Source organism: Grammomys surdaster, unplaced genomic scaffold (assembly GCF_004785775.1).
Source record: "Grammomys surdaster isolate TR1022 unplaced genomic scaffold, NIH_TR_1.0 126187, whole genome shotgun sequence".
In the NCBI taxonomy this organism is placed as follows: Eukaryota; Metazoa; Chordata; class Mammalia; order Rodentia; family Muridae; genus Grammomys; species Grammomys surdaster.
The window spans coordinates 4778715-4794457 of NW_021620993.1; the positions used below are offsets into that span (position 1 = coordinate 4778715).

General features: G+C 54.6%; 1 protein-coding gene across 2 annotated transcripts in view; it reads right to left on the minus strand.

Moving 5' to 3' along the window:
- Dok7 (docking protein 7) overlaps window positions 1-15440 on the minus strand; it is a 30978-nt gene extending 15538 nt beyond the window's left edge. The window contains exons 1-4 of one of the 2 annotated variants that reach the window (XM_028758255.1): window positions 15384-15440; window positions 15235-15280; window positions 7821-8051; window positions 6048-6248 (exon numbers count right to left, since the gene is read on the minus strand). In XM_028758255.1, coding sequence (XP_028614088.1) covers window positions 6048-6248; window positions 7821-8051; window positions 15235-15280; window positions 15384-15437 — 532 coding nt within the window. In that variant the 5' untranslated portion in view covers window positions 15438-15440. The remainder of the gene's footprint in view (window positions 1-6047; window positions 6249-7820; window positions 8052-15234; window positions 15281-15383) is intronic. The other variant, XM_028758256.1, reaches the window with a different exon arrangement.
- Between the last annotated feature and the right edge of the window lie 303 nt (window positions 15441-15743).

The following is a 15743-nucleotide window of genomic DNA, read 5'->3' on the forward strand; positions in this document are numbered from 1 at the left end:
GAGATGTCGTCCATACTCTTTAGCATGTAGCAATGACCTTTAAAACAGTACCACAGTATTTCTCAACCTCCCTAATTCTGTGACCCTTTAATACAGATTCTCATGTTGTGGTGACCCCCAACCATAAAATTAGTTTGTTACTACTTCATAGCTGTAATTTTTCTAGTTATTAATCATAAGGTAAATATCTGTGTTTTCCAAAGGTGTTAGGTAACTCCCCCAAAAGGGTCACGACCCACAGGTTGAGAAACGCTGTGATATCACCTTTTGTTAGTTCCAAACTCTGATCTTTACCCCCATCCCAGGAAGCCAGATGTCCACCCTGAGGTATGGCCCTTGTGATGCTTACCCTGTCTTATATCCCTTTAGCTGTCTGCTGCACTAGACTCCAGACCAAACACAGTGTGACAGTGACCCCAGTGACCTCCTAGGATCTGATGCCAGGTTCCTTAGGTAAGAATAAAAAGACACCTACAAGGATCTTCTCTTTGTTGTTTGCTAGCTTGAGTGTGTTCCAAGAAAGGGTAAAGCCCAGGTCCCCTGTTCATGCGACTGCCCACCCATGAGGTTAGGTCCCCTTTCCTCAGCATCCTCTCACCAGCCTGAACCTCCTCAGAATAGGATAATGTGGCAGAAGTGACATTCTGCACTTCCAGTTCCGGGATGAGGTCACTGAGGGAGCCTGGAGCCACCCCTCTGTGCCCTCTCGGAACTGCCCACCATGAAGAAAGGCCCAACTATGCTGCTCAAAGAGCGACTGTGGCCTCCACAGCAACCATAGGACCCAGCCTGGCTTTCACTGTTTGGGTGACCTAGTATGTGCCTCGTGGGACAGAGATGAGCCACCTCAGAACTCTGACCCAGAACTGTAAGCGGCAGAACAGATGCTGGAGTCAGAGTGTTTACTACAAGGACCCAGAAGATCCTAGGATCTACTGGCTTTTGCTCTAGCACAGTGTGTCCTTCAAGTCACTATGACAATGACCTTTAGATATACACACACTTCCAAATGTCTCAGGCTTGGCCCAACAAGGACCAGCACTTCCTGAGTGGAGTACGGAGACATTAGCCAAAGACCCTGTCAGCTTGTCACCGGGCACCCGTGAGAGCACCTTTATCAACTCATAGAACCCTCTCTGCAGGCCCAGATGAGGCCACTCATTCCTCTGCCTGCTTCTGCTCTCTTGCACCTGCTTTGGGCCTCAGGGCTCCTGATCATGCCTGCAGCCTACACCGTACAGTTCTCCTCATAGGCCCTGACTCTTTTGTTTCTTGAAGACCAGGCTGAGGTCCTGGTCCTCAGGTAGAGAGTGAGCAACCAGGCTCAAGTTAGGCATGGGGGTCCTTTCTAGACCTCAGGAAGGGGGGAACCCCAAGCCTAACCTCAGGCACACTGTAGGTACACAGACCACCTCAGGAGGGAGTAGCATGGTGAGAGGTGACATTTGCTCTCCTGTAGAGATGGGAAGCCAAGGCACTGGGCTCCATCACAAGTGTTCTGAAGAACTGTGGTCAGTCACACAGTACCACTGCCATACCAGACAGTGAGGTTTCAGTCTGGGAACCTGATTTCTCTTATGTAGTGGCCTGAGCTGAGGCACAAAGATGCCATGTACCCCAGGAGGTCACATGGCCTGTCTCAAAGGTCAGAGGACACTGTGCCTTTCCTCTCTCTTCTGTCTCGAACAAACAGCTTGCAGCAAATCAGCCCCAGAGGACACAGATGGTAGCTGTTGACAGCTGGCAGTGTCTGAATTACCTAGCAGCTGGTCCTGCTCCCTGGCTCCCAGCTTGGTGCCCACTCTGCCCAAGAAAGCCTTTTGTTCCTCAAGAGGAAGAAGGGCTGGCACGTGCCGGATGGAGGCCTGGGGTAAGCGGCCAGCCCCACCCTGCCTCAGGAACAGCTGCACAGACAAACAGCAATATATCAACTGGGTCATTTCTGCCACTGTCCCCACCTGGCCATGGACAGCCATGCAGCCCATGCCTCAGTCTCCTCTTCTTCAAAGTAGATCTAGGGTAGAAGCCACCTAAGCCCCAGGAGGTGAGGCCCCAAGAGCTAGGACACGTGAGCGCTTAGATGTGTCCCTCTCCGTGTCCGGTAGAGCAGCTCTCAGGAATCCTACTGTGGCCAGCTTAGGCCTTGTATGACATCAGGTTCCACACTGAGGGGGCCTGGACTCACCCTGTATGCAGACGTCACTATATGACTACAAAACGGGGAGGAGTCTGCTCCACTCCGGGCCGGCAGAACCCACAAACTCAGCAGAGATGGGACCTCGGGCCTGGAGAATGGTGACAATCAGGGGCCTGACTCAGTACCAGCTGCTGACTGCAGGATCTTCCCTGGAGGCCACAGAGAAGTCCCCACAAATGGCCACATCTCTTGAATGTCGTTCCACGACTACTGAGTCAAAGGACTTTGTACCGTATGCCTCCTGTCTGGGATGCCTGTGTCACTATCCCTGTAGCCCATGAACAAGGCATGAGAAAGACACTGAGTTAGCTCCACAGAGCCAGGAGTCCTCGTCTTGCCTCTCCCACAGTCAACCTCCATACAGATAGCACTCCTGGAAACCACTGGCCACCCTGCTACAGCCACTGCACAACTAAACCTTCCTGTCCTTGTCTGGAGAAAAACACTAGGTCTTCCATCCTGGCCTACCATCTCCTGGGTTGCCTTTCTGCTGGTTGCCACTGAGCCTGTCCCAAAGCAAGTGGTCCCACCAGGCCCCTGACCCTCAACTAAACCAACAGATTTTGGGTAGGTGAAAAGCAACCTTGGGGATGGAGTCATTTCTATACTGTCTGGGGAGCAGGCTAGGCAGAGCCATAGGGTGTGGCTCTGGAGGGTCTGTTCTGGGGGAAGGAAGATGTTAATTCTATTTACTCGAGATTTTCCGAGGCCTTCTGATACTGCCCACTAGCCATCTGTCCTCCAAGCAGGACATAACCATCGTGACTCAAATTTCATAACCATCGTGGCTAAATGTCGGCTCCCAAAAGGGCTGTCCATATGTATATGTGGAAGGATCTTTGCAGATGGGCTGGGTTAGTGAGCTCGACACTCTCCAGTCAGATGCAGTTGGCCCTACAGCCGGTGACAGTTCTCATCAGAGACAGAGGAGACACCAGCTGGGAGACCAGTAGCTCAGTTGGTGAGGAAATAAGAAATAATCCCAGCAGCCCCAGAGGAAGGTCATACTGACCCTCTCATTGGGGACTAAACTGTGACGGGGTCAATTCTGTTGCCTTAACAACCCTGTTACGGTTGTGGTGACTCCAGACGCCTGCTGCCCTCTGAGCTACAGTGGGCTGCAGCTCCTTTCCTATGTCTGCCCACATGTAGGGCAGATGCCTGGGCTCCAGTCAGGGAGTCACAGCTTGGCTGCAGCAGTTTCTATGACCAGCTGGGGTGGGGCCAAGTGTGTCCCTATGGAGAACAGAGCCTCGGGGTACTGTCAGGGACACAGGTGGGCTTGCCTAGTCAGTCTCTCTATACTGGCCTTCCCAGAGAGAGGGAGACATCACTCCCAGAGCCCTGTGGCTACACATCCAATCAGGCCACACCGAGCCTGGCTATGCTATAAAAGGGCTAAGCCTCACCTCTTATATCTTGCACCTAACTCACACCCCAGCATATGTCAGGGGTACACTCCTGATAAGGGAAGAAGGGTGGACAGGTTTCAGGAGTCTCAGTTGTCTGTCCTAGGAATTCCACTACTCAGTATCTAGACAACAGGGGCTCCCTGACCCCGATGCAGACCTAACCATGGTCACCACACAGCCTCTTCCAGCAACCAGTGACTGTAGGACAGACACTGTAGGATTTGAGCCAAGTAGGATTTGAGCTGGAGAGAGAATTGCCAGCAGTGCCAGTGCCAGTGCCAGGGCTATGAAGCAGGACTCAGACTAGCCGGCTCCGGGCACAGTGGTTCCAGGCAGCCTCCTGCAGTTGACGAGCTAATTCAGGACCTTACTCAGAAGCCTCGGGGAAAACACAACAGCCCAGGTCAGGTGATTGCCTTCTCAGGAGAGCTAACAGGCAATGCCCAGAATGGTGACAAGCAGAATGGAGCCCACTGGCACTAAGAGACCAAAGAAGAGAATGTGCGCCAGGCCCTAATACACTGGTGCCCAGACAAAGTGACAGGCAGGCCTCCATGGAAATGGGTCCTCTGGTCCAGCTCCCACCCGGGGAGGCCAGCCTCACTTGGAGAGCAGGCACCGCCCCTAACCTGAACCTGGGAATCCCACAGACCTTGAAGCAAGGATTCTGCCCTGCTCGATCAAAGTGATTCCAGGAACTCCCAAATCGAGAGGCTCTCAGGATGGAGAAACCACCGTATGACTGGCCTAGGTTCCCAACTATCAAATGACAGAGGGGATCAACGGGCCAGCCCACCACCAAAGTCACAGGCCATCCTGGAATCCTATGCTCTTGAGACCTGCCAAGGAAGAAGGCTGAGCACCATGGGAAATAGCTGTGCTTGCCACAGCACCGTTATGTCACGCTGCCTCTATCTGGGGAGGAATGCTGCCTTGCCTCACTTCCAAATGTATCCCTTTCCTAAGCACCTCTGTAGATCACACCTCATCTCCTCAAAGGTCCCTATAGGACTGCCTCCCACTCAGAGCCCACTGTGTGCTCCTAGTATCCAGCAAAGACCAAGGCATGGTACCCACTCCCACTCAGCCCTTTGCAGAACATGAGGTCCAGGCAGCCAGTGACCAGCACAACACATATCTATGTCATCCTAGGGAGAGGGAGACATCACTCCAGGAGCCCCGTGGCTACACATCCAATCAGGCTACGCTGAACCTGGCTATGCTATAAAGGGGCTAAGCCTCACCTCTTATATCTTGTACCCCAGCATAGGCCAGGGGTACATCCCTGACAAGGGGAGGATGGGTAGGCAGGTTGCAAGAGTCTCCGCTGCCCAACCTAGGGATCCTACTACTCACGGCCTGGGCCTCTAGACAACAGGGGCTCCTTGGCCTTGATACAGCAACTACTCACAGTCACCTCAGCCCGATGTTGGGTTGCCAGGAGGATGGGCACCTTAGACGAGCTGGCCTCTCAAAGGAGAAAAGGGGCTCTGTCCCTTCAGTGACTGCAGGTCTGAACTCCACAACCATGTATGCAGCCCTTAGAGAGCAGCGTAGGGGGGAGGTCACTGGTACGTCTCATTCCTGGTATGAAAGGCCTCGCTGTCCTCCAAATACCAACCACCCACAGAGTTCCCGTCCTCACCACCAGACACCAGCCCATCATGGCTGTCACATCTCCACATTTGCTTCAGCCTGGTCACTATGAGTGAAGACCTACATGGTATGACCCTGGGGACTCGGGGTAGGACCTTACACCTCCCAGGGCCAGACCCACCCTCCCCACATGTGGCCACCTCACTGTTGGCATTCAGGCAGCCCCGGGCAGCACAGCAGTCAGGAAGCTGGTATGTCTAGAGCAGCGGTTCTCAACCTGAGTGTCGCAATCCCGCTGGGGTTGAATGACCCTTTCATGGGGGTCACACATCAGATATCCTGCATATCAGATATTTCCATTATGATTCATAACAGTAGCAAAATTACAGTTATGAAGAAGCAACAAAATTAATTTTATGGTGGGGGTCACCCCAACACAAGGAACTGTACTAAAGGGTTGCATCATTAGGAAGGCTGAGAACCACTGGGCTAGGGAAATTTTGGGTCAACTTCTCTGGCTGTGGCAATCACAGGACCCCACTCAAGTACCTTTTTTTTGTAATTTTTTTTCATTCAACTTGAACAGAAGGAACTCAGACTCTGAGTTCCACATACACAAGCCACACAGTGACACAAAGCTTCTCTCTGGAGTTTCCCGGCATCCCTCAAGCTCCCACCCATCCCCAGAAACAGCTAGCATTCAGGTTCAGTGCTCGGCTTAAGCAACTGCAGCCCTGTTGCTTGGGGAAACAGCCCACAGCCTCCCATCAGGTCCCTAAGCCAACATGTGTAGGCCAATCAGCTCAGGTGTCCCCAGTGTCCCCCACGGACAGCGTACTTACAGTACCCACACCTGGTCCCGCCTTCGAAGATGAATCCATTTGGCACAGCTCCATAACGCCGGAGATCAGACAGCTTCCACTGTCCCGTGACGGTTGGAGGTATGTCTCTGGCCAGGACAAGGATGTCATTGCAGAGGTGGAGAGTGGCTGGACCACTCTCCAGTTTGGTGCCAGGAGCTACTGTCACATGGAACCTGTGCACTGAAGACCAGACAGTGAGAGAGGGCATTACCAGGGGTGACTGAGGTGAGAGGAGATGGTCAGGCAGGGAGCCAGGCTCTCACGGCAACTCAACCAAGAATGAATGACACATGCCAAGGAGTGCTAGGATGCTGGTGGGCCCCACTTATGTCCCACCCATATTCCCGTATCTTCCCTAGTCAGAAACAAGCAAGTTCTCTGCAGGGACTGTCCACTGCCCAGCACTGAGGCCACTCCTTTGGGCCCTTCCCATCAAGGCAGCCAATGTGGAGGACTCATTTCAGAGATGGGAAAGCAAAGTTCAGGAGTGGAGTACGTTTCATCCTGTGTCTAGACTAGGAGGCAATGATTGGCAAGTCTGCCTGGGACTAGCATGGCTGAGGCAGCTAGATGCTGCCATGGGCCTGTCTACGGTCAGTTCAGCCCTTAGCCTGGAAAGCCCTTTAGGAGCACAGGCAGGAGTTTGGTCCCCATCTCTTAGAGCACCCCACTTCATAAATCCTTCCCTGTGAACCGACAGCAGCCTCTGCCTGCAGAACCCACCTGCCAGTTCCCTGTCCACCTCATATCCAGACCCCAGAGCCAGAGAGACCCCAGTTATGACACCACCTCGTCCCTTCCAAGCTGTAGCCTTGGATTTGTCCTTGGCAAGCCCACCCTTGGGTCTACATCAGTTTTCTTGACATCTATAGAGAGGCCTGGGAAGCCCACCACCTTAGTGGAATACCCCTGTCCTGCCTGAATGGGGGAGCAGCCAGGCTATGAACCACCACCAGAGAACTCTCTAGAAGGAGGAGCGCTTCTAGCAAACATTGCCTGCCCTGTACCTCCACTGCCCTGTCCACACCACAACCGGAGGCTAAAGGTCCACCAGCCTCCGTTATTCTCGGATGGATGAAAGCCAAGCTGCCACCGCAGCTGGCTGAGTCTCAGCATGCGTGGGCGATGTGTTTTATCTGTTCATTTATCATCATCACCATCATCACCACTATCATCATCATCATCATCACATCATTATATCATCATCATTGTGCGTGCATGCGTGCGTGCGTGCGTGCGTGCGTGCGTGTGAGAGAGAGAGAGAGAGAGAGAGAGAGAGAGAGAGAGAGAGAGAGAGAAGTGGGGGGTATGGGAATGCAGTGCACATATGCCACGTGTGCCTGTGGAGGTCAGGGGAGAATTTTCTGGAGTTGGTTCTCTCCTTCTACCCTGAGCCCCTGCAGGTCAATCCCCGTGTCTCTCATGGATCCTTCCGCATGGGCTCTGGGATGGTCCAAAGCAGGTGGCACACAAAGGGTGGGGCTAGGAAGTGCCCTTCCTTAAATGGCCTGGGGCCAGCTTGGTTAGCTAAGGCTTCCAGTTTTAACAGTCATTTTAGGGACTTGAAAGGGCCATGGCACCGAGTTCATTCCTAGCCCCCGGCCCGAGCACCCGTAAGGGCCTGCCTGGCTCTTTTACTCTGCCCATTTGCGTCTTTTCTACAAGAGTCCCTGGGGTCTCATTCATCTCTGCAGCCCTTACTGGTGACAGACCCTGGGGCCTCACCTCAAACCCCACACCCGTGGCACTCACCCTCGCCCAATGCGTAGCGGATACGAGTATCCCAGGCACACATGGCCTCATGGCTGTCGAAGCCCAGCATGACGGCCTGAGACAGGCAGATGATGGCCAGAGTGTGAGCCAGGCCCTCATAGGGCAGGGCAGGCTCCAGGCCACAGATGTCCTCCAGGGTGAGGCTGCTGCGCTCCCGCAGGCCCTTGGAGCGTTCACACCTGTCCTTGTAAACCAGCATCAGCAGGCAGTCTGTTCAGACAGGCAAGAGGTCATCAGGGTGCTGCCTGCGCTGGTCACTGCTCATTCCCTTACCACTGTTCCTAGGAGGTGTCAGCACGGCTGGACAGAGACCGGGGGTCAAGGCTGATGCTGAACACATGACTTACCCATCCCATAGGACAAGAGCAAGCCCTGCCTACTTTTGCTCTGGGTGTGTGGAGCTCACCAGGTATTCATCCCATCAGGACCCTGGGCCCACTCTGAGCCCTGTGCTCCTGGCCCCTTTCTGCCTAGTCTGTGTAGTGTGGTGATCGAGTCTAAACTGGCTGCAGCAGACAGAACTGACTCTCCACTCCCAGGTCCTCTAGAGAAAAGGTATCTTGGGCTTCTACCCAAGTGCACTTCTCAATGGCCTTGGAGTTGTCAACACCCTCACCACTGCACCCCAGGGGTGCTACTCCTCATGAGGCAATCTTCCTGGGGAAGCTGGGTAGACTAGTGCAAGCCATGCTCACACCTCTCTGCCCTCCACAGTCATGAGCCTCAGTCAGAAGGTCCTCCCGGGAGCCAGGCCTTCACATCAGCAGCACCTGGACCTAAGGGCCTACCTGCGGGGAGGCTGTAGGTTCATATACCCATTGCAAACACCTAAACACTTTTCATGCGAGGCAACCCCAAATAGCGGGTGGCACTAAATGAATGGATGCACTGGGTTACACCGGGGGGAGACTGGAGAAAGCCCCACAAGGATGTCAGAGCAAAGCTAGGCATTCCTGCAAAGAGCCTCAGCAGACCTACACAAGGACCCAAATCCCAAGCATGACTCCCAAAGCCTCTGTGGTCTTCCTTCCTTCCTTCCTTCCTTCCTTCCTTCCTTCCTTCCTTCCTTCCTTCCTTCCTTCTTTCCTTCCTTCCCTAACCAAGAGTTAGAGAGCTAGGATCATGGAGGTAGATGCCAGCAAGCTTTCCATGAGGGCCAGAGCTTTGGGGGCCACATACTCTCTTCTTCTGGGTCCCAACTGGGTGGATAAGCAGCCAGGCAGCATGTTCACCAGTAAGCCCAGCTGTGTGTCATGTACAAAACCAACAGGGGGTTGGGGGAGAGGGAAGGCAGGAGGGCCAGGAGCTGGAGTCCAGCCTCGGCTACATTGCAAGTAGCTGCAGACTACATGAGACCTTATCTCTCAACGAAGCTAGGCTCTCTGCTTCCTGTTGATGGACCAAATGTGAGCCCTCAGGAGCTGCTCCTGCACCAGCCCACTTGCCTGCCATGCTCCTCAGAATGATGGTGATGGACTCTTACCCTCTGAAATAGTAAGCCCCAAATAAACCCTTCCTTGTACAAAAACAGAGTAGGGAGCCTTTGCTTCCATTTTGGGAGCCTGTTCATTGTTTATAACCATCAGTCAGGGAGTGGGGGAAACACCTCGCAGGAATCCACCTGCCGCCTGCCGCCTGCCGCCTCAGGAATTCTGGCTCAGTTTCTCTCAGACACTGGTGAGAAGAGTCTGAATGACAGATCCACCAGCACAAAGCAAGAAACTGGGCCCAGAAGTAAGTAAACAACAAGGTAACAAAAACAAAATGTGTCCCTCAGAAGCATCTCCAAAGATGTCAACTGATGAATAAGAACCCCACAGACACTCTCTGGGGCTCCACAAAGGAAACCACAGGAACCATGGAAGTGAGCTTAGCCAAGGCCCTAATGTCAGGTCCCCAGCATCAAGATGGGAGGGGCCGAGGACACTCCTCCCTCCAGTGCTCAGCTCCAATATCCTCTGTAACACAGGCACTGTACCAGGGCCCTGAGAACTGAATGTGGGAAGGCGTAAGATCCCACATGTGGTGCGTACTTACCATGTGCTCACACATTCCCACACCACTTTCAGCTGCAGCCAACATGGCTGTCTGCCGATCTTAGTGAGGTGTAGCCGGGTTATACCAATGACTGGGCCCACTGGCCAAATAACCCCGGCTCCTTTTACCTCTCAAGCCCCTGGCAGGCAGGATTCAAGAGTTTCAGGCCCTTCCTCCCCTGAGAACCCATCACGACAGTTGTAGCATCTGAGCCAATGTCCTGCTCCTGAGGCTGCCTGTTGAGGCTGACATTGCTACCCACTCAACAGACACACCGGGCACCCCAGTCCGGTCCATAAGCCTGCCTGTCCTTCAGCCCTCAGCATTGCCATCCTGGAGAACTGCCCAGCCTCCTCCCATGCTTACTAGCAGGCCACCCTCAGGTCCCCGACCATCTCCCTCACATTCCATTCCACCTCTGCAAGTCCAGCATCACTCAGCACAGCTATTCAAGATCAGCATCTACACGCTTGTCTGGTTCCTTCAGCTCTAATGGTGGCCCAACCTCAACATGTACTAGCATAGCAGAGAGCCTGATACTCATCCAGGAACAGCCTGCTGCTTCAGGGACAGCAGATTGTCACCCTTTTATTCAGAAAGTTAATAGTCCCAACGATAGTATCAAGAACGGTGACAATAAACTTTTCCTTAGAACACCAAACAGCAAATACCTTAGCTTTGCAGGGATGGAAGCTTTTTATCACAACCACTCAACTGAGAAGTCCACAGTGGAGTATGGGAAGGCCGTGGAGCTTCCAGTGACACTTCAGAAGCAGGCAGTGAACTTGGTTTGGTCCATGTCTACCCTAGGGAAGAATTTGCTCACTTCTGGTGCTAAACCTGATGTTTGGTTTAAAGAGCCACAGGAAGACCCCATATTTGACCCTGAGACCTTATTGGAGATTGCCACCCCTCAATCTATCTGACCTCTGGGGATACAAAACTGTGCCTCAGGACAGTGAGAGTCAGTGACCCCTTCTTGTATCTACAGGAGATGAACGGTAGCCACTTTTAGCCTTAAGGACCTGTAAAGGTGACATCTGGAGAAAGACTTACACTGCAGATTGGGAGACAAACCCTTCAGTTTTCCTGGGGACACTTGACCATTCTCACATGAGATACAAGACCAAGTATGAGAAAGGCCATATGGACACAGGCCGGGGTAGAACCGCAGGGCCACAGGTCAAGGATATTTAGAGACACTATGAGCAAGAAAAGGCAGTGAGCCTGTGGCCCTGCCATAGTTGACCTCACACTTCTGCCCTAGACATGCAAAGGGACGAGCTCTGCTGCTCGAAGGCAGTTTGTGGTACTCGGATTTCCAAGGTACAGGAACCTAACACAGGCTTCAGAGCAGTGTCTTCATTTTCAACAAAAATAGTACAGGACGGCATTTAACGCTGCGGGCGGGGCTCCTGAGCTGGCTACAGGAGCCACAGCCACCGCTGGGGTCTTCAACCTCTGGCATATGGCTCTGTGGGTCTGGGGCAGAGAGGCAATTGGATGGGTGGATGAAAAGGGCTCCCTCGAGACATCCAGATGTCCCACCCTTATCCTGCTAATTCCAATTCTGTCACCCTGTCCTGTCTCCTAGGAACCTGAACCAATGGTAGAGACACAGGGACATACAGCTAACTTTTGGCATAGTACTATGTGGAAAACAAGAACAGAGACAACCTGAGGATAGGCGAGGCCATCCCGAGTGTGTGCGCGGGGTAGGGGGAATGGGACTTCTCGGGGATGAGCAAATAAATGAACACTCAGGGACCAAGCTTAGCAGTTCCACGGGGAACAGTCAGAACAAATGCCCAGCGGTGTCTATGAACACCAGAAGGGCCAGAGGACAGGAGAACCAAGCCACAGGTAAGTGAGCCAGGAAGGCTTAGTGCCCAGAAGTTCGTACTGAGCACAGACGGCTGGCCCAGCCTTGGCTACTGGATAGAGAACCGACTTCCAGGGACAGCATGGCTTCAGACACTCCTGCCCTGTCCCATTAAGGGATACCGTGGGCCTGGGCTGGACGGGGGCACAGGAAGAGGATGCCTGGGGAGGACTTTCAGGGATGCAGCTGAGACTGGGGTCTTTTCTAGATGGACGTAGCTATGAAGCCCATTAACACTGCATAGCCATGCGGGCTGGCAGCTGGAAGGCATCTAAAGATGTAAAAATAACCATGGGGTTGTCATGAGCTCATTGAGGCCTTTTAGCCAGGGCCCAGGGCCACACAGAGGGCAGGAGGAACAGGCAGAGCTGCAGCCTCTGGGTGGAGGGACACACCTCAGGGAAGACAGAGTGATCGGGGCCTGGGGGAGGACAGGGAGGGTAGAGCTGGGAGGAGGTAGAAGAGAACCACCAAAGCAGCTGTGGGGCAGGTCTAGCCCTGGAGGTCACAGTGACCTTGAAAGCAGTAACTAACCCTGAGAAGTGATGTGGCTAAAAGCAAGCAGCAGTCTGAGATCACCCTGAGCCTGAGGACCCACAGAGACAAGATGGAGTGGGAGGCCCCAGGCCAAAGGTTTTCTTAGGAAAGATATCATGTTTACTGCTCCAAACAGGAGAGGGAGACACACAGACATAGGTGTGCCCAAGAGTGTGTGGCTGGGGCTTGGAGCTGAGGCCCAGGCAGGACAAGGCCCACCCCTGTCCTCTTCCTGGCAGATGTGGGAATACCCAGGCAAAGACCAACCTAGAATATCCAGCTAAGTACAAAGATACCCAAGGAAGATGTGGCTGCCTGGGTCACAGCACAGGAGCTGGATCAAGCCTAGACCCAGGTATTCCTGTTCCCTGTGATGTTCCACAAAGAGAGGGGTCTAGCTGCCATCCTGCCCTGCCCTCAGCCTTGGGCTGAGGTGTTACACCCTCCCACTGGGAAGAGGCAGAGATCTAGAAAACCCAAAGTCAGAGGTGCCAACTCAGGAAATATTGGGTCACCAACCATGGGGTCTCAGTCTTACTGAAATACACCTGCCATTATCAGAGCTACCAACTTTGAGGTTAGGGTTTCCTGAGCCCTGGCTGGCATGGGACTTCAGCTTCAAGGCTCCTGTCCCCGTGTATGGGCTTGAGATCTCTGCTGTCCTCATGAGCAGTGGGTGGGGTATTCATTGCACCTCTCTGAGACAGTCATGCCTAAGGACGGTGCTGAGCTAGGGACCCCTCACCTTCTGGAATAAAGGGCAAGGCTCTGGGGAGAGACAGGATCTAAAACTCCCCTCACCCCTATGTTTGGACTTGGCTTCTCTGCCAGATTCAGAACATGGGCCCCTCCTAGTGGATTTCCCAAGCTGGATAGAGTCCCTGAAACAGCCCACACAGGAAGCAGCACATTGGTACCCTCAGAATACTGCCCAGTCGTCTATAACCACTGCCGAGGACCCTCCATGGGCTGTCTGGAGAGCTCATCAAGAGACCACACCACAAAAAATGGGGTGAGACCCAAAGTTCTGGTCTCAGTGAGTCACTGGCCAGGACAGAACCAGAGCACCCCCTCTCCTGAAGTCCCCAGAGAGGGGACCCAGATGTATATCCTTCACCAGGCATGCAGTCCCACTCTAAAATCCCACACTGAGACAGGCCTGGTGGGAAGCGGGGAACTATGGCTCGGCAGCTGTGCTGGGGGGCACTGCTTTACCTTTTTGTTTAACCCTTTCCTTCCACCAGCTCACACTGCATACCAGAAATCTAGCACTGTAGAACACACCTCTGATCAAAAATTTTCTCCTTTTCTGCCAGCTAAATCCTTCCTACAGGACAGTTGCCAGTGTTGGCAGTACACACATGACAGAGGGCATGCTGACAAAGAACTCTGTGCTCCTGGCCCCTCTCAACTACCTCCCATGAGCCTCCACAAAGGAAGTCACGATTTTAAAGCTGAGGACCCCTTGGTTTCTCAGGACAAGAACACAGAGTTGTTCTCGCCTTTCTGTACTGGATCACCAGAGTCCAGACCACAGGTCCTCAAGGACACAGGTGTCAACCTCCGTCTAGACAGAGGGAGAGAGTGGGGTAGGGAAGAGACAGTCTCCAGTAGGATAAGATGGGCAGGTGGGAGGAGAAAGTCACAGTGGGGGTGGGGGCTATGGGCTCTGTAGCTCAGGCTCAGGATGGACAGGCCCAGAGAGGCAGGGCCACACCCTCCACTCTTGACTCAGTCACCTCCTACCCCTAACTTATTCCAGTTTAACTTCAGAGCCCCAGCCCACCCCTGAGGACCTAGCACACAGGAAGCTCTCTGATCCCAACAGAGTTGGTGAGCACACTTGAGGATTCTGTCCGGGATGGACCTCACCCCGTAGTCTTCCCTATGACCCCCTCACCAGCCAGACTGGCGCACATGGACCACAGCTAAAAAGGCACTTAAATTCACTGTGGACTTTACTTCTCTACTGTTCCATCTGGCCCCCAAGCCTGGCAGGGTCCAGGGTCCCTTCCCCTCCCCGGTTTCCAATCATCCTCTCTCTGATACCCTGGAATGCCAAGGACGAGGACCCCCCAGGCTTTGAGCCACAGAAAGTCTGGGCTTGAAGGATTGAGTGAAGACATGGAGGAAGCTGAGATCCAGGCAAAAGTCCACGAAGGCAGCTAGTGTCACCCCTCCTGGGAGCTGACAGGCACCAGCATCCTGGAAGTCACTCTGGCTGCCTGTACGCATGTGATACTGCCACACACACGACCCCACCCAACTTCCCCTACAGACCCCTGGGTGCCTGGGCCAGCTCCAAGGCACCTGTCTCCTGAAACAGCTGCAGTCCCAGGCCGGAGCTGCAGAGCTGCCCTGGCTCCTTGCTGGCTCTCCTCATACTGAAGGAAGCAGACCCTGGAACCACTTTCTTTTCCCAGAAGTGTGTCTCCCCCAAACAAAGTAAAGGTCCTGGGACACAGAAGTAGGGCTCTTCCTACCTGGCAGCCCACCTTTTCCCTACCTGAGAGTGTGGGATTGGGGAGGGGTGGCACTGCCTGGGATGCGGCTTGGAAATTCCTGGTACATTTTCACCAGGACACCTATGTCGCCTTGGCACATTCTGCCGGTTCCTCCATGGGGAGAGCTGCAGACCCTCTGGACTTCTGCTAGTCCAGGAAAGGGGTTGACCCACACAGGAGCTGGAACCCCCCAACAACAAACTCGGGGACAGGTTAGGGCTGTGTTGCGGGTGGCCAGGTCCCAGGGTCCGGGCGCCGGAGAGGCTGCGACTCTCCGGTTACCGCCGCGGGGCCGGGTTTCAGCGGCTCCCCCACGGCTATTTCGGGCGAGCTGGCACCTCAGCCACGCGTTGCAGGACCGGCAGGGTCCCGATGGCTCGCCGAGACCCGCCACCCACCGCCCCGCCGCCCCGCCCGTGGCCCGGCAGCTCACCTGCCACCGGTGATGGCTTGCGCAGCACCAGCCACCTACTCTTCCACTGCGGAGACAGGACAGAGTGAGAAGCCGGACGCGCGCGCCCGCCCCGCGCCCCCGCCCCCACCCGAGCGCGCCCCCGCCCCGCGCCCCCGCGGCGCCCCAACCTTCTTGCCGTCCCGCAGCTTGACCTGGCCCTCCACCAGCGCTGCCTCGGTCATCTTCTGTCATGGTTCCCGCCGCCCGCTGCGCCCTCTCCACGCGTCCCGGGCGCCTGAGCCCAGGGTCACTTTCAAAATAGCTCCGGGAGGGCCTTGGGCCGCGCCAGGAGGGCGGGCCCCGGCGCGGCGGGCGGGGCACAGTGATACGGGGACCTGGATGCGGGGGAGGCTGGGCGGGGCACCCCGGCCTCGGTCTTTAAGAACCTAGCAAAGTGCAAGCCAGTAGGTGGCAGTGGCCTTGGGCAGCCTCTGCACTCAGCTGGCTGCCAGCCTTCACTGTCCCTGCCAGGTCTCAGGACCACTGCT